The sequence below is a fragment of the Physeter macrocephalus genome, chromosome 7 (assembly GCF_002837175.3).
Source record: "Physeter macrocephalus isolate SW-GA chromosome 7, ASM283717v5, whole genome shotgun sequence".
Taxonomy (NCBI): domain Eukaryota; kingdom Metazoa; phylum Chordata; class Mammalia; order Artiodactyla; family Physeteridae; genus Physeter; species Physeter macrocephalus.
Window position 1 is genome coordinate 113,271,157 of NC_041220.1, and position 21,294 is coordinate 113,292,450.

The 21,294-nt window shown below is 45.9% G+C and overlaps 1 protein-coding gene across 4 annotated transcripts in view; it reads right to left on the reverse strand.

Moving 5' to 3' along the window:
- LEF1 (lymphoid enhancer binding factor 1) overlaps window positions 1–8,468 on the reverse strand; it is a 118,029-nt gene extending 109,561 nt beyond the window's left edge. For all 4 annotated transcript variants that reach the window (XM_024119472.3, XM_024119470.3, XM_024119471.3 and 1 more), the window contains exons 1-3: window positions 7,979–8,468; window positions 5,482–5,548; window positions 3,900–4,033 (exon numbers count right to left, since the gene is read on the reverse strand). In XM_024119472.3, the coding sequence (XP_023975240.1) occupies window positions 3,900–4,033; window positions 5,482–5,548; window positions 7,979–8,191 (414 nt within the window). In that variant the 5' untranslated portion in view covers window positions 8,192–8,468. The remainder of the gene's footprint in view (window positions 1–3,899; window positions 4,034–5,481; window positions 5,549–7,978) is intronic.
- Between the last annotated feature and the right edge of the window lie 12,826 nt (window positions 8,469–21,294).

A 21,294-nucleotide genomic window follows, 5' to 3' on the forward strand; every position in this document is an offset into this window, starting at 1 on the left:
ACATTTTTTTTTTTTTTTTTTTTTTTCCGGTACGCGGGCCTCTCACTGTCGTGGCCTCTCCCCTTGCGGAGCACAAGCTCCGGACGCGCAGGCGCAGCGGCCACGGCTCACGGGCCCAGCCGCTCCGCGGCACGTGGGATCCTCCCAGACCGGGGCGCGAACCCGGTTCCCCTGCATCGGCAGGCGGGCGCGCAACCGCTGCGCCACCAGGGAAGCCCCCTGAAACAGTTTGATAGCAATGTCTACTAAAAATAAGGAAGGAAGGTGAAATTCAAACACAAACACCTTCCTTTCCCGCCTAAAAATCCATCCTCAGAAAGATCACAAAGAAACAAACAATGCAGTCAGCAGCACTATCCTGCCCAGGTGTTACTGTGGTTGGTGTGACCCGAGCTGCAACGTTTGCTGGCGCTTCCTGAGCTAAGTCTGCTGCTTTTCCTTTGAGCAGCTGAAGAGAAATGAGATGTTTCTCTTCAGAGAGAGGTGTTAAACATTTGGGTTGCATGAGGGACAAATGGAAGTTTGACACCTAAGATGAATAACCACAGTGCATGCGGCCAATGGGAACTGTCACTGTGTAAAGCCAGCCAAGCTCACTGTCACACAGTATTCAGGCATACAAGTGCCAGGACCCAGCGCAGGAGGCAACGAACTATTTTTTCCTTTTAATACATTACCATTGGCCTCCAGGGATTTTCATAAATAAGACTCAGAGAAAGTCTTCGGAGTATGCTTTTAATAAACTCTCCAGGGCCCTTGCTCTGAAATATTTAAAAGGCTTCTGCATCCTCTCACACTCGATGAAGACGACCACCTCAAGCCAAGGTTTACTGTGCTTTAAGAACTCATGACACCAAAAGTGTCATTATTACAGGTGCTTTCTTGCTAGGCCCAGTTTATCTGAACCAAGAAGTCTTATTTAAAATTCTATGAAACACCCATTCACAAGATTTCTGGTCTAGACACACCTCTAAGAATTTCTGTTCTAGAAGGATGTAATTAGCCAATTAAAATTTCCCTTCAGATGGAATAAAAAGCTCGATTGGCAAAGGTGGTTCTCCTGTGTAGGTCATACTATATTTAGGTCATGGGTAAAAGCTGTGCGAGCATATGTATGTCAGTGTTTGCCTAAAAAAGAGCAGACACATATAGAATTGTTAAAATGAGCCACCAGCAGAAACATTTCTGTGCGTGCCAGTTGGATCATCTGCAGTTACATGTGAACAGAAGATTCTGTGTGGTGAAGGGCTGGTCAGGGCCCTCCCTCACTCCCAGTTGTTTTTCTAATCCTAACACCTGAGGGCAGCAGATACAGTAAACAAGCAGTTGTTTGTAATGCAAATCCAAGTAACAGGGCTGACATGGGACTGCTCCCAGGCAAAGCCCAAACCCAAATGGTCACCCTGCTCCTGACACCCTAGATGCAAACCTATCACTATGGATGTCAGTTGCACAAACACTCAGTCCTGCTAAGGACAGAGTTAAAGAGCAAGAGGCAGAAGTGTGGTTAGGGGTGAAGAGGAGGGGCTGCCTTCTGGTTAAAGTGTTTTGGGTCTCAGACACACTAAAAACAGCTGTTAATTATTACAAACCAAAGATTTCAACTCACTTCGGTCAGACCCTAAAAGAAAAAAATTGAACATTATCTTGTGGTTAAAACTGAAAAGCTTCTCGAATTGTGCAAACTGCAGAATATCGCAAGAAGTGTGCCTAAAATAAACGAGTTCTAAAATGTAACAGAATAAAGCAAAGCAGCAGATAGGAGGGTAAGGTAACTGTTTCCTGACCACACCCCTTTCCTCCACTCTACACCCACCAACATTTATTCTGGCCACAAATCTTTCCTAAACAATGAATGACTGTTCAATTCACTGACCTCAGAATTTTAATACATACACTAACAATAAATACTTTCCATTCTAACAATTTAAAATGATTAGCATACTGAGGGGGTAGGAGAAAAGGCTAGAGAGACCTAAGGCAGAAAATGCTGGTTTAAAGAGGAAGAGAAGCTTAATTTTCAATATTCTTAGGAATAAGTTATAAATATCAACAGACTTTAATTATACTGACTTTTTAAAAATTATTGTTTTGAAAGAAGAAGTGGCTAAACTAAAAAATAAACTCCACAGATACTTATTAAGCATTAACTGTGTGCACAGCCTAAAAGTATAAGATTATTTTAGTAGCTATTTTCTATTGTTACCGAGTCAGAGACTATAATTTGATTTGTCAGAAAGATTATTTGTTTTTCTAAAAAGCCTTCAGCAGAAATCTTCAATTATTCCTTACCTAAAACATAGTCTCTTCCCTCTCCCCTCCAAAACGTCAACAAAAGAAAAACAGCCCAACTTTAAAATACCTGAATGTACGCATATTTAATTCAACAATATAAAGTCGCCTACGAATTTTAAGACTCAGAAGCATTTATTTAGGTGGTCTCTAAATGTTAAAAACCATATTTGCTTTTATTAGTTCATTCACTTTTTAGATAAGAGATTTATATGTACCACACACATTTCTATCATTAAATATTAGAAAAGCCTTTTAAAATGTGAAATCGCTCTTTCCTACAACAACCATCACAAGATTTCCAAGATCTCCATTTTAGCTGCTACATGAAAATTAGAAAAATCTTATTCCCTACTTAAAAGGTCAAATATCTTTTTGGAACTTGTGGGAAAAAATTATAACTTCTAAATCACAGTGCCCGCATAAAGTGGTTCTATTTCATAGATCTATCGCTTCAATAGTTGAGGGCCACAGATAATCAAGATAACCATAAATACTCTTGTTTGTTGATGACTGATTAGGAGGTATTCCTCTCTCCTATTCTGTAGTATCTCATGGCTCCCAGATTCTGTCCACTGAGGTATCAATGATAGTACTTGCCCCCAGATGTCTGTGACTGATTTTTTTTTTTTCACTCGGTGAAAGCACTGGGCTAATATAATAAGGCAGAGACTACAGGTTCCATATTATAATCCTAGATTTGACTCGCGGGAGGGCCAGTTAGACTGAAACCCTCATCCCCAACACCCAAATATACATGTTTTTCATTGGGGTTTGGGTGGTTGAGGGAGAGTGAGGCCAGAAAGAAGGTATATGTATTGACGGAGCAATAAAAACCCATCACTACCTACGAAGAGACGAATCTCAGGGAGAACTCCATCACCAGCACATTTCACATTCATGTACTACAGAGGTAACCCTTTAGATGTTTTCTTACTATATAAATGAGGTTTCCATGTTATGCATAATGTGTAAAGCAGCTATAATGCCACTGGATTTTTAAAACTTGCAAGTTAACTGAACCCGGAGATAAAAAAGAACAATTTTCATTAGAATTATCTTCAAGTGATACTTTCTTAACAATTGACAATAAAGCAAAAATAGCTCATTCCTCCCCACCCCCAAACTGATTTTAAAGAAAATTAGCTAACACAATAAAATGAGACACTGTTTTAAAAGCTGAAGTAACATTTCCAATATTCAGCTCCAAATAAGCCAAAGGAGTTCTGATTCTACATAGCTTATGCGCAATGAAAGACATACAGCACTTAGTTAACTGAAAGATTAAATCAATTTTTCTCATCAGAGTAGAAAGCACAATACTCATAAAATCATGAATTTGCTGATTTAAATTCAATGATTTCATGACAGCTCGTGATCTGTTTTTTATTATCTTAACCAATACACCAAAAGCTAAAATTCCAAGTGCAAAACATCAAAAGTAGCAATATTGTAAGGCAGCCATTCCTCATAGCAGGTCTTATTTAGCAACGACTGGTCATACATAATGAAAGCATTTCCAGTGTCTTTAAAAAAACAAACATTTTGCCAAAATACAAATTAATTTACACTTCTGAAATAATCTGCAACATCAGCATGTTACTCACTGTTCTCGGGATGGGTGGAGAAAGAGATCCATTTGACATGTATGGGTCATTATTCATATTTGGCATCATTATGTACCCGGAATAACTCGAGTAAGAGGGTCCCTTGTTGTAGAGTCCTCCATCTGGATGCTTTCCTGAGAGAATGCAAAGAACAATCATATGTGCTTTGACTTCCTTTTTGTATCACTGTGTTTTTCATTGAAAAGTTAATAGTACTACTACAAATCACACCTTACATAAAAGATTTGTTTATGAAGTATTGTAACTGATTATGCTCTATTTTAGATTGACAGTATTTATTCTCTTAAATGGCTTAGCAGTGAACCAGATGTTTTAAAAACATGTGGTTCAATTTATTGCCACTACTGACTGGTTTTTTACTGGTGTTTTTATAAAAATAAGTGTTATCCATCTAACTTAATTTGTTCTAATACTAACAAACTGGACTAAGAAATAGACACATGAAAGAAGACACACAAAGCTGTAATATAAATATACTAGGCCATTCAGCCATACCCACACGTATATATTTATACACTTGAAGTTATGCTCCATCTTACTGGCAAACTCAAAAATTCTACCTGTGCTTCTAGATTTCGGGAAATTTTCTAGATTTTACTGAGGGAGCAAGTTGTATCTAGCATATGGGCAACTACCCAAATTTATGAAGGATTAACTACAGGAGACTTAATTTTATGTGCTACACTTACATCACTCTGGTAAAGAAATGTGTGTGTGTTCACTGGATACATGTCTTCTCTTTAATCTGTGTAACTACTTTGTAGCTCAGAAGTAAGCCTGATATTATAGTTCTCTTCTCTTCTTCCCCTAGCTGACATATTGTATGTGCGAACACCTCATTCTGGTCAGGCCAATTGTAAGTAATTAAAGGAGAACAGAAATGTAGACTGTTCAACAAGGGAACCCTAAAGATTACAGATTCTTTTAAAGTCACACGGAGCTCTCCTTAAATCTTAAAAAATATGTAGAATTTTTACAGTTTTGAGCAAGAATCGGAAATGGGGAGAAAGTCTATCACGTTCCATATACATAGTTCTTAATTTTAAGAATAACGTTTTATAGTTTTACAAGTTAGATTCTTTACTGAGCCATATTTAGTCTGCGCATACAGTGCCTGCCTTCTCACCAAAACAAGAAACAGCAATTTCACAAATGAAAGCCCATTTGAAACTATTCTTGTTGGAAAATAAATTGGTGTAGACTGTCACTCTTTATAACAATGCAGGAAAAAATAGTAAAGATCTACAATTAGAACTTTGGGTAAAATGAGAAAAAGAGAAAAACTAATTATAGACATTTCTCTTCCACAAAGAATCTGGAAGCCAACAGAAATTCAAAAGCCCTTAAATCATTCAAAGAGTTTTTAAATTATGTAACTATACATTAGTGATAAGCAATAAGTTTCCTGGGTTTTCTTTCCCATTTTGTTACAACACAGGCACAGTCTTATCACATATGATTTGAGTTTCTTGGATGCAAATAAAAATAGCAAAACATACCTACATTCACAAATCGCACATATTAAATGTTAAGGTTGGGAGAGGCAGAATTAGCGTCTTACCGTCATCAGGGTGTTCTCTGGCCTTGTCGTGGTAGGAGTCCTGAGAGGTTTGTGCTTGTCTGGCCACCTAACAAGACGAATCCCCACCCCCAAAAGAAAGAAGATCACTTTAGAGTTTGTGACAATAATGATATAAGTGTGTATCCACTGGTAACTCAAAAGAGGAGAATCAGGTGCAACTCAATCTACCTGTTTTATTAATCTAAGAGGACAGGCTAAGCCTGAGTACTGGGAAATCTTTCTCTTTTCAACATGTGGTTTTGAAAATTATCTACCCAGGACTACCAGCTATAAATGATAATAACAGAAACAAACTTGCGAACAATCCATATGCTGTTCTGACCGCTGTTTACTAAAACACAACAAGGCTACTTGGATACCGAATATGACAAGAATTTGAGTTAACGGCATTAATCGTTTTGATGGCTTCTTCAACCAGTTTACTTCAATCAGAGCTGATTAAAAGCGGGCTGAAATATTTTGCAACTGAAAATGACATTTAACTAAAAACAAGCCCATCACTCACAAATGGAGATCTTAGGCAACTGTCCCAAACCAATCCCAGCAGGAGCTCTTCTCATAAGCTACCATGGCTGGCTCAGGGCAAGCTTACAAGAGAAAAGTAAACTGTTCTGTGGTTAAAGGGAGGAAAACTTGAAAATTGGGCTACAGACTTCTAAAAGGTAGCCCAACTAATATCAGTTCTGGTAACCACCATCCACCCAGACTCAACCACGTGCAAACCAGTGGTATTACCCCTTCACTGTCTTCCTTCAGTCTGCCTCTTGCCCACTTACCACTGGCAAAGATTAACAGAGCCCTAATAGGAGCTCTGGACTTCAAATGCAGCACCCTTCTCCCCAAAGCAGAAATGTTTAGAAAAAGTGAAGTGCGTGGCAATTTTATTTATAGAAAAAGAAAGGACGAGGAAAATGGGTAGAAATTTTAAAAGGCTGCTCTACAAATATGAGTTTGGCCTCCAGTGTTCTGGATGTCATTTGGTTCCTCGGACATCTGTCCTCCCAGTGGTCTCCTTCCCCCCATACACACATAGTCACAAATCTTTTAAGTGGAGCTGGGTGTGCCCTGGCCACCCCTAGGTTCCCCCCTAATTGGCATGTTGGGATGAAAGATTCAGGGGATGGAGAACACCCCTGTGCTCTCCTCAGAACCCAGGCCCCCGGGCTTCCAAAATGCGTACTCACCCCTGCCATTGGGATAAAGAAGGCAACTCTGAGGTGTTCTTAAACTTACTGTTTAAAACCCAAAATGTCCCCGCCCCCAAAACCACACGCTTTCTTTTTGGGGGTAGACGGATGCCATTTAAGGAAAAAGAATATACCCTCCAAACTTCTTTGGAGGGAAAAAGCGTTGGTGAAATCATCTGAGTGTCAGGACTTTTCTACCGGATTTCCTCCAAAGCGTTTCCCAGTTGTTGAACAAGGGTGGCCAGTGGAGTGTCGGGTATCAGGGTCCATCCGCCCCCCTCCCCCCACTTCTGAAGCTCTCCGAGAGACCCGAAATAGCCCTTCCGCGAGGTCCTGCTCGCGGCTTTCTCTTGCCAGCACCCACGTGTCTCTATTTACTCTACTCGGGTTACCATCGCTATCGCCCGCAGCCGGCCAGGAGATCTGATAATGCGCTTTCCACCCTCCCCTGAGTGGGTGCACTGGCTTCCGCTGCATCTCTCCGACTCGCCCTTCTTCTGCAGATTTAAAGGCCTGATTCGGGCCCAAACTAACCCCAAATATAAGCGTACTTTTTTTCTTTAAGTGGCGATGATTGGAGCAAGTTAGTGTTGCGGGCGGTACTGCGAGGCCCCCCCCCGCTCCCTGGGGTGGCTCGGCTCGCCCACGGCTGCTGGCAGCCGGCCCCAGCGGCCCTAAGGACCCGCTCCCGCACCGCCCCCGCCGCCCGGGCGCGCGCCCCCTCGGCCGGCTGGCTCCGCAGCGGTTGGGACCGCCCCGCCTGTCGCCGGCCCACGCCCGCCTCCCCTTCCTCGGGCCTGTGGCTCTGCTCGCCTTTACTTAAGCCTTTGGTGGTTTAACGCACTTTTGCAGAGACATCTACCGAGAAAGATAGCGGGTGCACTCTGTTTTCCGTCCTACGGAAGAACTTCTCAGTAGTGCTGCTCAGACATCCTCGCTTTAATGCATCGCACTCCCTAAACCCCACTAAAAAGTCTGAAGGCCAAACATTATGGGTTAAGGGCAGGTTCTCCTGGCCGCAAACCAACGGTTTAGTCGCCAAACACCAAAACTGATCCACTTGGAATGTTTCCCAGCACACCACACACACACACACACACACACACACACACACACAAAGAAAGAATACTAACCAGGAGCCCAGCCACCCGCCCCCATCCCCCCACCCTGCAGACCTACTCGGGACCCTTCGGCCGGGGCTGTCCAGCGCTTTCCCTCCCTTCTTCCCTCTCTGCTCCTTCCCCGGGACCCGCCACGCCTCTCAAAGCTCGGGGCAGCAGCCCGCTCACCTCGTGTCCGTTGCTCGCCGGGATGATTTCGGATTCATTAACCAAGGAAGACTTGATGTCGGCTAAGTCACCTTCCTCTTCAGGGTGACTGATCTCGGCGAAAATCTTCTCCTTCTGGGGATCGCCCTCGTCTTTGAAGGGGATCATCTCGTCCGTGGCGCAGAGTTCCGGGTCCCCCCCACCGCCGCCGCCTGCCCCGGAGAGTTGGGGCATCCCGACCACTCTGTAATCTCCGCTCCGCTGGGGGAGCACCCCAGGCGACAGCAGAAAAGAAAAGGGGTCAACGAAAAGGGGAGGAGGAAAAGGAGAATTGGAAGGATGCGTGAGGGAGGAGAGCGGGCGGAAGCCGGGCTGGAGAGCGCCGGGCTGCTGCAGCGGCGCCCGCGCCCTGGTGGCCGCCCGTGCCTTCCCACTCCGCGAAGACCTACGCCCGCGCCCGTCCCCGACGCCCAAAGACACAGGGATGCGAGGGCCGCCGCAGCCGGCGCCTCTGGGGGCGTCTGTGCCGCGCGCTAGGCTAGGCTGCCCGGGCGGCCGCCCCACGCTCCCAGCGTCTCCGGGGTCTGCGCGCGGAGGACGCCAGTTCCGGAGGAGTTTCGACTCTCCAAAGGCCAGTGGAGAGTCCGTCGGCGCGTCTCTACGCAAATCTCTCCACCTTTGCTTTCCCAGATGCCGATCTGGGAGTCTGTTTTCCAAGAAAAGAAGGGAGCTAGGCAAAACGGCTCCGTTTGTCCCAGTAGAGACGGTGCAAAGAGAATCAGAAGATAACGAAATGTCCACTTCCTGGAGGATAAAAAAAATAAAGAGCCACCCGGATTGGAGATGTCCGTTTTAAAGCTTCTTATTTCCTTCCCTTTCGCTTCGGTTTTCCTTCTCCAGGAGCATTTAATCTGCCGGAGGAAGAGGTGGGGGCGGAGGAGGAGGGAAAGAGAAAGAGAAGAAGTTTGCCAAGAATAAAGTTTGTGTCGGCGAGTGCAGGGAGTCGGCAGTGGAGAGCACGGCTGGGTCTCGGGGAGTCACAGCAGGGGCCTCGGACCCAAAAGATTCCGCCGCGAGCTGGAGCCGACACACACACATACACACACACACACATATACACACACACACACACACCCCGACCCCTCTTTGTTCCCGTCTCGAGTTTCCTCAGTCTGGCTCGCTCGCTCTTTTGCTCGCCGCTCTCCACGCCTCCGCCGCACCGCTTGTCAAAGCAAAGAGCTTCACCCCTCGGGTTCGCCAGGCCCGGGGGAGGGGGACGCCCCGAGCTTGGCCGCGTGCGGGGCTGCGGGCGCGTCCCAGCTCCTCAGCCGGAGAGGGCGCAGCCTGGTCCCTCCTCCGCGCCCTGCCCCGCAGGTGAGCGGCAGCGCCTCCCCGCCGCTTCTCCTCCTCCCGCGCCTCGGCGGCGCTGAAAAGCTACCCTCTTGCGTCGCTTCTCCTCCCCTTCCCCTCCCCCGCCTCCAGCTCTCCTTGGCTGCCCGCTGGGGGGTGCTGGGGGGAGGTGGGGGACGGCGAGAAGGAGGAGGTGATTGAGGACTTTTTTTTTTTTTTCCCAGAGCCTGTAGGACGAGTCCTAGGTTTTGGGGTGTGTGTGTGTGTGTGTGTGTGTGTGTGCGCGCGCGCGCGCGCTTAGAGGAAAGATTCAGGCAACTTGGCGAGCGCAGGAAGGACCCCGCGCTTCTTGTAACCCACGAGAGAGACTCTTTGCCCGCGTGAAATTGACAAGAAGCTCTGCCCCAACGGTTTAACTTCATCATCTAAGTGTCTCTTCCTTGTTCCCTTCACCCCACCTCCTTCCTCTGCCAGTCTCTCCCCCACCTCCTTTCCGCCTCCCTCTCTCCCTCCCTTGCTCTACCAGTGGGAAGAAGATGAAAGAGAAGCCGCCGCAGCTGTGATCGACACCACATTGATAGATGCTCTGACAGAGGGGATGAGGCGGGAATCGGGGACACAGAGAAGGAAAAGGGGAAAACAGAACACATTGCTCAACTAATAAGACAGAACGGAAGCAAGAAGAACAAGAAGGAGTTCTGGCTTTCCTAAATACATTGTAAAAGGACAAGGGAACACATGCTGGCAAAAATAAAACCTCCAGGCTTACCGAGAAATATAGGAGGAGGAAGGAAAAACTGAAGACTGGATCTTAATTATCGTTTTCTAAGCAAGATCTTTTTCATTACATCTTCACCATGGGATGCTCACAGAGAGTTATGCTATAGGTCGCTCGTGGATTTTCGAAGATACATGCCACGATGTGTGGGAACCTCATAAAGAATGAAAAAACAACCCAAGTAGGGGGAAGAAAAGGCAAAAGGACCCAGGAGAGTGAAGCCAGTAGCAGGAGGCAGGACAGGGCAGTCTCTGGCACCTCGGACTGCGGGCTCAGAGACCCTTGAAGATGCAAATCCGAATCCAACCTCAAAAATTCCCCAGCCTCCACCGTCTCTTTGATGCATTTTGTACAAGGACAGGACTTTTAAGGAGATGCTTTGTGAAAGTTACAGTATAAACGAAGCTGAAGTTTGGAAACACATTACATTTTATTCCTTGGCTCTCAAACCCCCTCAGTTAAAAATCCAGGCAAAATTATTATACCCAATACAGTAGCCATCTGTAAAACCTCAGAACAGTAAACAGGCGGCAGGAAGAAATGTGTCTTCATCTCCCTCAAACTGAAAATAGGGAAAACATTACAGAATCAGACTTTAGCAGTATTATACAGGAATAGTCATGCAAAGACCCCTCTTCTCTTCCTAAGGAGGAAATTGCATGCTGCTAGACATTGTATAAGTAAAGACCTTAACAGTGCTCGAAAGGAACACTCAAAACTTCACTTACTGATAATTACTTGATAGAGATGGAAATTCACTAGGAAGCAATGTTTAAAACTATCATTTAAAGGGTTCAATTGGTCACATAGAGCATGGCCAGTAGTCACACGATAAATTCTATCTGGGGGGTTGGGGTAAAAGTAAAGGTCTATAGTGATGGGAGCCAGGAAGAGTAAAACATTAAATCCACTGTAAATAGCTGACAGTGCTATGCCTTAGAGGAAAAACAACAAAAAGAATAATCTGCTACAATGTGTAAGGCAATACTAAAAAGATGGGGAAAAACCCAATTTTATTTTTTTGTTCGGTAGCATTATGCAACTTCCCTTGAAGTTATGCACCAGTGTGAGTGTAATGTCTCAGAGATGTGAACACGTAGCTATGTCAGACATTTATACCCTCTGTTCTAAAAGAAATATGGGAAAACAAAGTAGAAAATCCTCCCACAAATGCTCCAATTTGACCGATAGAAAAAGAACTGGAAAATGCAGTTTCACCAAAGCAGCCAGAGTAGACGTTCCTTTTCATCAAACTGTCGCGGGGGGGGGGGGGGCGGGGCGGGGGGCACACAGAATGGCCAGAGGGTATTTTCTGGAAGCCAAAGAAAGATTAAATGACGACTCCTACATCCCCCACCCCCCGTTAAAGTGTTGCAACTAATTCGAATCCCATTTACTCCTTCATGTTAATTATCTGGACTCCCTGAGTCATTTGGAACTCAGCTCCAGGTGTCCTGGAGATTAGGAGCTCGAGAAGATGGGAATTTGGGGAACAATAACTAGTGGGAACTGTTTACTAGAAGGGCGGAGTGTAGGTGGCTGCGTTCTCTATTTTGCGGCAAACCTCTCCTTTGGAAACGTTGTTTCTAACGAAATCACCCAGCGCCTTACTCTATGTGCGTGGCTGTTTTCCCTCCCCGTGGCGTGCGAGGTGTTGGCTGATTGTCCTTAGCATTGCTGCAAATCTTCTGACGAGGTGCACTTAAAAGGAGCTTGACTAGAAGATATTCACTCGGTTTGTTTTTTTTTTTTAAAGCTTTGTCTGGGAGAGAGATTGACATTTCCACGTGAAGTCTGCCTCTCCCGGGGGGGAAAAAGCTGGGAGACGCAGGAGGGGCGAAGTAACCCTGGGAAGATGTTCCTCCCTCCCGACAGGTTCGGTGAAGTTCCCGGCAAAGGCATTTCTGTCACGGAGAGATCTCTTCTAATTCGCGCGAGGGCTGCTATTAACATATGCAACCGCCTCTTCGGGCGCAAGGTCCGGGATGTGATGGGTGCGGAGCGGGAGAGCCACCGCCGCCCGCCGCCCCCTTCCCTCGGATGTAGAGGCAGGTTGTTCGTGTGAACTCGGGCGAACGACTGGAGGTTAGCTGTTGCAGGTTCACTCCTTCAGGATGTGGGTTTCAGGGGGCGTTTTGATGTGATTTAATTCCGACCGTGAAACAATTGCTAGGGGCTGGCTGGCTTGCTGTTGGTTTTCCCCCTTTCGGTGGCTTTGGTTGGTTGGGGTTTAGTTTGGGAGCGAACTGTGACTTGTTTTCTATCAACACTTCCCTGCTGCGCCGGGCGTCGTCCCCCGCGCTGCGCGTGGACGGGCGAGGCGCCCACCCTGCGCCGGAACAGAGGAGAGGGGGCTGCAAAGACGGTTCTCGAAACCGGCAGGGTAAACGCGGTCCAGCCCCCGCGGGTGCGGACTAGGGAACTACGAGGCTGACCCACACCAATACCAGAGACCCCTCCTCCCCGCCGGGGGGGGGGCGGATTTTGCTGTCGAGTCGAGTCAGCTACAGACACTCAAGTGAGTCCTTAATTACAGGGAGGAGAGAAAAGCGCGGTGCCCTTCAGAGCCCTCTCCGCCTCCTCAGCCCTAACCCCCCGCCCGGGCTCCGGGTCTCCCCCTTTGTGTGGCCTGGACTCTCTCCCAGCTACAACTTTGGTGGGATCCCAGAGAAAGGAGGTGGCGGGGGCCTACGGAAGAGAATGCTGGAAGAGAGAGAAGCGTGAAGGACTAGAAAAACGAATCATGTGATTCCAGGCATGGAACTCCGGCACCCCCGATCTCCCACCCGTGTCACCAGGGGACTAAAGCTGTGGGCATCTTCAGTTTAACGGACTTCTCGGAAAGGGGAGTGGGGGATGGCGAGGGAAACGGCAGTTTGTGTCCCAGGGGTTCTTCCGCCTCTTCTTGCTTCCTCCTAAGACAAACAACCCCCCACCCGCCGGGGTAACCGAGAACTCAGGGAACCGTGAAAATGTCGTTCCCAAATCCGGCCGCCTGCGGACGCCGGGCTTCCGTGGGGCCGGCGCCCCTTGGCGCCCGCAGCTCCGCGCAGCCTCGCGGGGTCCGCCCACGGAGCCCTCCGGGGGCATCTCCCGCGCTCGGGCGGGCCGGGTGCGGGGTCCGCGTCTCGCTGGGGTGGCTGTGGGAGTTCCCCTCCCACGGCCCACGAGGGAGGGCCACATCCCACCCTACAGTCTGTGGGCTCGGCCGGCCGACCCTCTGCCAAGCTGGAAGCGAGGGCTCACGTCACGGGGGCGCCCAGAGGGAGAAGAGGCAAGCTGGGGTGTTCAAGGACTGGAACGTGCGGACGCGGAGTAGGCTTAGAGGAGGGCCACGGGCCAGAGAGAGCCCCGCCACGCGCCCGCACCGCTCGGCTCCGCGACGGGAACCCCCATCAACCCCCCTCGGGGATCGGGCTCCCGCACAGAGAAGCCGGCGTTAACGTCTGGGGATCCCCAGAGTGGAATGGAATGGAATGGAATGGATGTGGGAGCTGGAATACATTTGCGGGCCGCAGGACGGCTCGCCTAGTGGGCTGGACGTGAAATGCTTTTTCCTCCTTTCTGAAAACTTTCCTCAGGCGTCTCAACTTGGCGGGCGGACCAGCCTCGGGCTGCCGGCTGGTAGCGCGAACGCCGCGGCCAGCCCTTCGGCCCTTTTCCTCCTCCGCCGGTCCCCCTCCACCCGCCCTCAGACCAGGGACGCGCGCGGAGCGGCCGCGCAAAAAGGCCGCTTGCGCGCGCGAGCCGCACCTTATATCCGCGGAGGGCGGCGCCTGCGCAGGACCCGGCTCGGCGGCGCAGCCTTTGAAGTCTTGGCGGCTGCCGCTTTCATCCTTTCTTTTTTCCCTTGCAGGCCCCTTTGTGTGACTAAATTTGGCAAGAATATGGATCCGAGCCAGTCTTTCCACGTGTGCTCCCAGCTCCCAGCTGAGAAGGCCAAGGGTTCTCTTCCGGGTAAGGAGACAGGGAGAAAGATCAAAGAGTTTGGGGAGCTGGATCTGAAATGTGAATTGAAAATAAAAATCAAGCCTGGACACATTCCAGTTTCTAAAGCAAAACCAACCCTCAACAGAGGCCGTCTCGCTAGGACTCTCGTTCTGCCTCTGCTTCCTGTACTCTTTCTTTCCCGCAACCATTCTTGAGCACATGGAATAGAATAAAGAGGACGTAGGGAAACCGTTTCTCCGGATTTTGTTTTGCAGTAATTTTATTACGGAAAATATCTTGTTCGTAATGACCGTTATGTGAATCCGAATTTCTTCAGCCATAAATATTTATTTATCTGCGGCCACATTTGGGAAGAGAACGTGGACACACACGTGTGCACACGTTCGTTGTGCAGAGTGCTGGTTTTTCTACACACCGTACGGTGGGCCACGTAGTTTTCCTTACCAAAGCACTCACTAATCACGGCTGGTCTCTGATTTGAAATCCTGTTATTGACCGACTTTGGAAAGCTTTTCTGACGCGCTGACTAGCCAGAAGTGTCCTGTCTTTATGGCAAAAACACAAAAACAACAAAAAAGCACCCTCTAAGGCCTCTTCTTGAATAGACTTTTTCAGCAATGTTCTGTTGTTTCAGAAGTAACCGATATAAAGAGACGGCTTTGCAATAGCGTAATGCAAAGGGTCGGAAATCTGCCTTGTAGGTGGGTGCCGTCACTTCCTCTCATGCTGTGGTGACCTCAGGCAAACCATTTAACCTTGTCCAGAACTCAGTTTCCTTTCTGCAAAATAGGTGTTCTAAGAGCCTACTTAACGAGACTGTTGTAATAATTCAGTGAGATCATGCATGTAAGAATATGTACAAGTGTGGGTAGGAAGCAAAGACGATTCTTAAGGAGACCTGTAAGTTCTGAGCAAGAAACTTCTAAAGCACTAGGAACCTTTACCACAGGAGCAAATGGCAATGGTTTCCCACTCAGACATCCACTGATGAGTTACAAAGGCACCAAAATCACCTTGGCGTTTGTTATCCCCAGAGTGAGTGTGATGGCAGAAAGAACATTCCAGGAAGAGAGGGAATGTGCCTTAACTCTTCCTCATGTGTATGATGGACTCTTAATGCATTGATAAGTTGCTGAGGAAAAATGGCACTGCGTGTGGGATATTTTTGTGAGGCATTTGGCACAGCTCCCGGTAACTCTGCTAATAGCCTGGGTAACACGGTGGCCTGTGAAAGGAGCAACATGATTATGGGGAAAATACTCAAAAACAACAACAGAAATACAGACACAGGAGAGTGACTGGAAAGGTGTATTAGAGGTGTTCCTTGGGACACCAGAACTTATGTTTCAGAACAGAATGTGATTACATATCTTAGATGGAGGCATCTCAAGTTTACAGGGCAATAAAGATAATGGCTCGGGCTGGCTGTGAAGTGACAGGAGAGCCATATGTGTAGCACTTTGGGCGTTTAGCTGAGTGTGCTTCCTGCATGATCCTTTCTAACCTAAGGTAACCCCATGGACAGTCATTTCCTGGGCTCCACCTCCCAGTATAAACTTTTCACTGTGACCTGCATACAGAGCGATGAAAGCAGGAGTAAGGGGTGGTGTCCAGTGTTCCAGTCCCCTGTTAACTGTGGCCCAAGGCTGCCCAGGTACAGGATCCTCCCGAGATGTTCCAGCTCTTTCCACCGTCTCTGCTAGCAGCAACAAGCAGATTTCGCAAACAGTGTTGAAGGGACTCGCTAGCAATGTGGAGGGGGGCGGTGGGGGGCACTTAGGAGAGGGAAACCTTCCAGTTTTAACATAGCTTTTCCCCAAAGTCCCAGATGAGACATGAATGCTGAACAAGTTCACTGGTCAACTTCAGTCCTTCCTTTCACTCTTCTTTATAGATGCAGCCATTTTGAAATTTATTCTTGGCTGAAAGAGGGACATAGGCCAAGGCACCAAGCGTTCTGTCTTATTTTGGGGGGACCGTAGGGAGGCCCTGAAAATACTCAGGGAAAACCTGAGGCCCTCTGGAAGTAAATAAATTCTCTGAAGGGGGTGCGTGGCTAAAGGATTTTCTTACTTTTATAAATTTGTTTCCTCAGTGAATATGGTAATAGAGGTGTTTCTTGAATCATGGTAAATGTATCTCTTAAGATGGATGGCCTGTGTAGTCTTCTGAGGCTCCCTGGGCTGTAGGAGCAGGGCTCTGGGCTCTTGTCAGCACTGGGCCAGCGCCTAATCCCTGGTTTGAGGCTAGAAGCCAAAGCCACAACCTTCTTGCCTGAAGGCAAGAGCAGTACCAACAGAGCCATATGGAGATTAATGCAGAACAAGGTCATTAGTCTCATTGTTTATCCAGTTACTCGCAGCATAGATTTGTGTAAATTTCAGCTACAGTGGTTGCAGCCTGCCTTTGATGTGTGTAATCTGTACATTTTAGTGCTCCAGGAAAGTGCCTGACTGACAGGAACTACATCCAATGCCCAGAAAACACAGCTACACAGGTACAGTGAAGCATGGAGCTGAACAATTTTCCAGTGAGTTCCATCAAAGTAAATACACCAACCTGGAGGGTCAGGATTGAGCCTCCTTTTTATCAAGACATGACTTTTGGGGTTCCTTCTGATTGATTTTTATTTGTTTTCATTTGAAACTGGGTACCTACTTTACACCTTCATTTACCTCTCAGAGGAGGAAGGGCTTGGCCTACATAACATTTGACCTTGCGGATGCTTTCTTTATTTGAAGTACTTCTGTCCAGAAAAACAGACTGATTGTGCAGAGTTATCCAGACTAATTTATACATTTATCCAAGACACAGCTTCTAGTTCTTTCCTTAACTCTCTCTTGAGTGTGCAGCTATGCTTAAATTAAACTCAGAATCAGCAATTATGAGAGTAGTTCAGAAGGTAGACAGAGCCAGCGCAGATAGTTTAGGCTACAAAATTGTCATCTGGCTCAACGAAATACTTTTCTTTGGCAAAAACAAAGCTAATTTGCTTGATCTGAATCTTACTTAAAGGTCCTGCCATCCCATTCTGCCAATTACAGATCTCAAGTTCACTTCCCGTAGGTTCAATTGGCAGAAAGCGAAGGATAGAGATAAATTACTGTCCTATGAAGTTTGACAGTGATTTTTGACTGCCAATTCAGATAACTCTACAGACTCAAAATATATTTTGAGTCTTAAATTATCCAGATATTTGACCTTTGCTGTTCAGATTCTCTGGATAACTTTTAGATTATTTTACTTTGTATCGCAGGAATAGCAAATCTCCAGTGGCTGAGTCAGACAGGCCTCGTAAGATCTCTCTTGTACTACTGCCTCCTAACTGGTCTCTGGCTTGCACTCTTGCTGGGTTCCACACATGCCCCACAGCAGCCCACGTGTCACAGAGCAGCCAAAGCCGTCCTCAAACATTTCCTAGTCGTGGTGGCTTCCAAGTCGCTATGTGAGCTGGCTCCTGACTTCTCCTTCTACTCCTTGTTCACTGCTCTCTACCACCACTGACTCTTCTGCTCTTCCTCCAGGGTATAGAGTGCACACACGCACCCACCTTGGTCATTTACTTGTTGTCGCTTCTGCCCAGAAGCTCCTGGCCAGGTCGATATTCGCAGGGCTCACTTTTTCACTTCATGTTTCTACTCAGACGGCAACTGCTTCTCAGACCTTGTTATCTAAAAAACAGCCCACTCCCACCTCACCCCAATTCTGGGCACTCCATCTTTTACAGGCTTCATCTTTCCGCACTCTCACTGCCTGACATTTTTTATATTTATTACCTTTCTCTCCCACTAGAACGTAAGTTCCATGAGAATAGGGACTTTGTTTTGCTGTACCCCCGCTGCCTACAACAGCCCTTGGTGCCCAGAAAATATACTAGGTGTGTGTCGAGTAAGGAATTAATATAGACTTTGAACCCTCAGTTTCCTCATCTGTAATACTTCCCTTGTGGAAGATCACATATATTTGGTATAAAGTTACCTGGTAAATAGTATAAGCACTGAGTAGGTAGTAAGTATAATTGTGTAGATCCGCATAGCCAATACAAGTATAATGCGACTTAAATTTAACTGAAATTAGGAAGCTAGAAACACGTAAAATTAATTTTAATAGTATATTTTATTTAACCCACATATCCAAAATATTACCATTTCAACATGTAATCATTATCAAAACTTATTAATAAAAGATCTTTATTTCATATTAAATTTTTCAAATGTGGCATGTGGTCCACTGACAGCGCTCTCAGGTCAGGCTAGCCCTATCTGGAGGGCTCAGCAGCACATCTGCGGTAACACGACGGCAGCTGTAGTCCATCCACCCTTTAATGGTATGGTTTGTCCAGATCGTCTTTGTATCCCCCCCACAACCCCCCATACCTTGCACAGTTCCCTGAAAACAGTAGGTGATCAAAAATGTATCAAAGAATATTATGATAATATGTTGTTATATACTTTTTTCATGGCAAATATAGGCTTTCACCTTCATGGGAGGGTGAAATAAGTGTGTGAACTAGCTTGAGATTGTGGTCATCATCTAAAGTGTACTGTAAATAGTTCTTTGCACGTAAGAGGGGCTCAATGAAAAGTGGTTCAAGTGTGTTGCTGAATTGTTTCTTTGAGTATTTCTCTACATTCTAAATAATAGATTTACTATTGAACCTTGGGAAATATGTAAGTTGAAGATTTCCTGTATTATGTTTTCAAGAATGACTTTCTCCTCCCCTGCAAAACTGCTAAGCGCAATGTTCTCTAGGATCAAAGTTTCGTCAGGAAATAAATAATGTGGAGAGCTCCCACTCGCACCCAGACTTCATTTTCAGTTTTACTTCCTCAATTGCTTCTTGGCCACACATGGGCCAGATAGTAAATCTCCCTCTGTCCTGTGCCCGGAGTTTTCAACCAAGATACCTTCATAAGGCATTAGCCTTAGGCTTAGGCAAATGCTTTATAGTTGCAAAAATCACTCCGCCCATTTAAGCCCTGATGCAATAAAGAGACCAGGATAATTTCCTGGAAGAAATGGGTAAAGAAGCTTCTGGTGAGGTATCTACCTCCAAGGCCTTGATATACCTTTATAGTAGAAAGGCATTACTTGGATATAAGTACATGAAGATGTCATCCTTTACTATGACTTTGAAAATGACCTATAGCGTCTTTCATCAAAAGTACAGAGAATTAAGGATCAAGCTTATGCCACCACTAAAGTGGAGGGTGTTTAAAGGAAAACAGTTATGTTAACAATGATTCCCCAAATTATTTTGCCAGCAAGAAGATCATGAAAGATATATTCAAAAGACTCTTAATGAGATGTTTATAGGAATGTAGGTTATAACTTTGAAAGGTCTAGTTGTTTGAAGTAGGGGATTTATTTAATAAATTCTAATATAGCTGTACCGGGGAGTAGTATGCAGCTATGAAAATGATGTCAAACAATTTTTATTCACTTGCAGATATATTAGTGATAAATTGCTAAGTGGATAAAGCAGATTATAAAGGAATAAGTACAGTTGTGCCTCATTTAAAAAAATCCCTCTGTACGTATCATTTATTAGCATGCAAGCTCTGTGAGGGCTGGGCACTCTCTTGCTTACCACAGTATACCTGGTGCCTGGGACAAGCCCCGCCACAAAGTGGGCACTCAGTCAGTATCTACTGAATATACCCAGAAGTGTAGACATAAAATACTTGTAGTATTTTTCCTTGAATAGTGGAGACATAGGTGATTTTTATCTTCTTCTTTGTGCCTTTAAAAACATTTATATGCAGTGAATCAATATTAGTAAAAGAGGAAGATGAAAAATGTTAAAATGTAATATGTTAAACAAAGATTTTAAAAATAAAAGAGCTGATCTTAGGGAATTTTGACAATAATACCAAAAAAGAAAGAAAAAGAAAAGAAAGTAAATCACCAAGGAAAAGAAGAGGATGAGGCAGAAGTGGTAGTGTTGGAGCCACTGCGTCATAGCAGACGCAGTTTCAGGGCCAACTGGTAGGTATGTGGAAGTTAATACAAAGGGGCTCCGATCATTTATAGCAATCAGAAAGGGTGGGCTTTTTAATTTTTAAGATAAAATTTAAACAGTGAAATGCACGGGTCTTAAGTGTACAATTCAGTGAGTTTTAATAAATATATACACTTGTGAAATCATCACTCCAATCAAGATACAGAACATTTCAATCATCCCAGAAATCCCCAGAAATATGGGATGAACTTATTTTGAAGCAACTTTTTAAGCTACATTTTTCGTGACATGTCGTGTGTTCTTACTGCCTTGCACATTTTCCTTAAACTCTGTGATTTAATTCCTCCATTTGAAAAACTTGTCAGGTTGAAATATGCCTTTCCAGAACTTCCCTGGTGGTCCAGTGTTTAAGAATCCACCTTCCAATGCAGGGGACGCGGGTTCGATCCTTGGTTGGGGAACTAAGGTCCCATGTGCCGCGGGGTACGTGCCACAACTACAGAACCCATGTGCTCTGGAGCCCGCACGCCACAACAAAAAGCCCGTGTGCCACAACTAAGACCCAAATGCAGCCAAAAATTAAATAAATAAATATTAAAATAAATAAATATGCCTTCCAGAAAATGTGCTAATAATGTACTTTATAGGAAGGGAAGAAATGGAACTCATAGTATTTCGTTGACTATTGAAATGCTGAATTGAAACACTGACCAAGTGAATTCACTGAAATATTTGTATTGCAAATTGTTTTCCAGTGTAATGGATGCAATGATGTTTGTGGTCCCAACAGACACAACAGTCAGAAGAAGTCTTGGGTGCTCTAGACACGGATGTTTGGGGGAGAAGACCATGGGGGTAAGATGAGAAGGAAGTGATGGGGTGATTTCCAGAGGCAGCTGCATCCCGGAGACTTGGGAATGTGAGGATCTTTGGTTGGTGTAGAGACACAGCAGAGCAATAGAGCAGATTAAGCGTGCCCCCAGCACATGCCTGCTGAGCTTAGCATTCCTCTGGCCTCTGATCTAGTCCACTGGATACATGCAGTTGAGCACAGCAAACAGGAGGGTCTCTTGGCTGTGGCACAAAATTGTACTCATTGGGAGGAAAAAAGCACATTTCCTGGATTTCTCTTACGGGAAGTGTTAAAATATGGAGATGGGATGTAGACTGATGTTTTTTCCCCTTATTGTAAAATAGTTGACATTCTTGTCTTCTCTGTGTCTGTCTTTCTTTCTCTAACATGAAGATAAACCTGGACTTCCAGGAAGGGGAAAATTCCATCAACTTAAATATGGG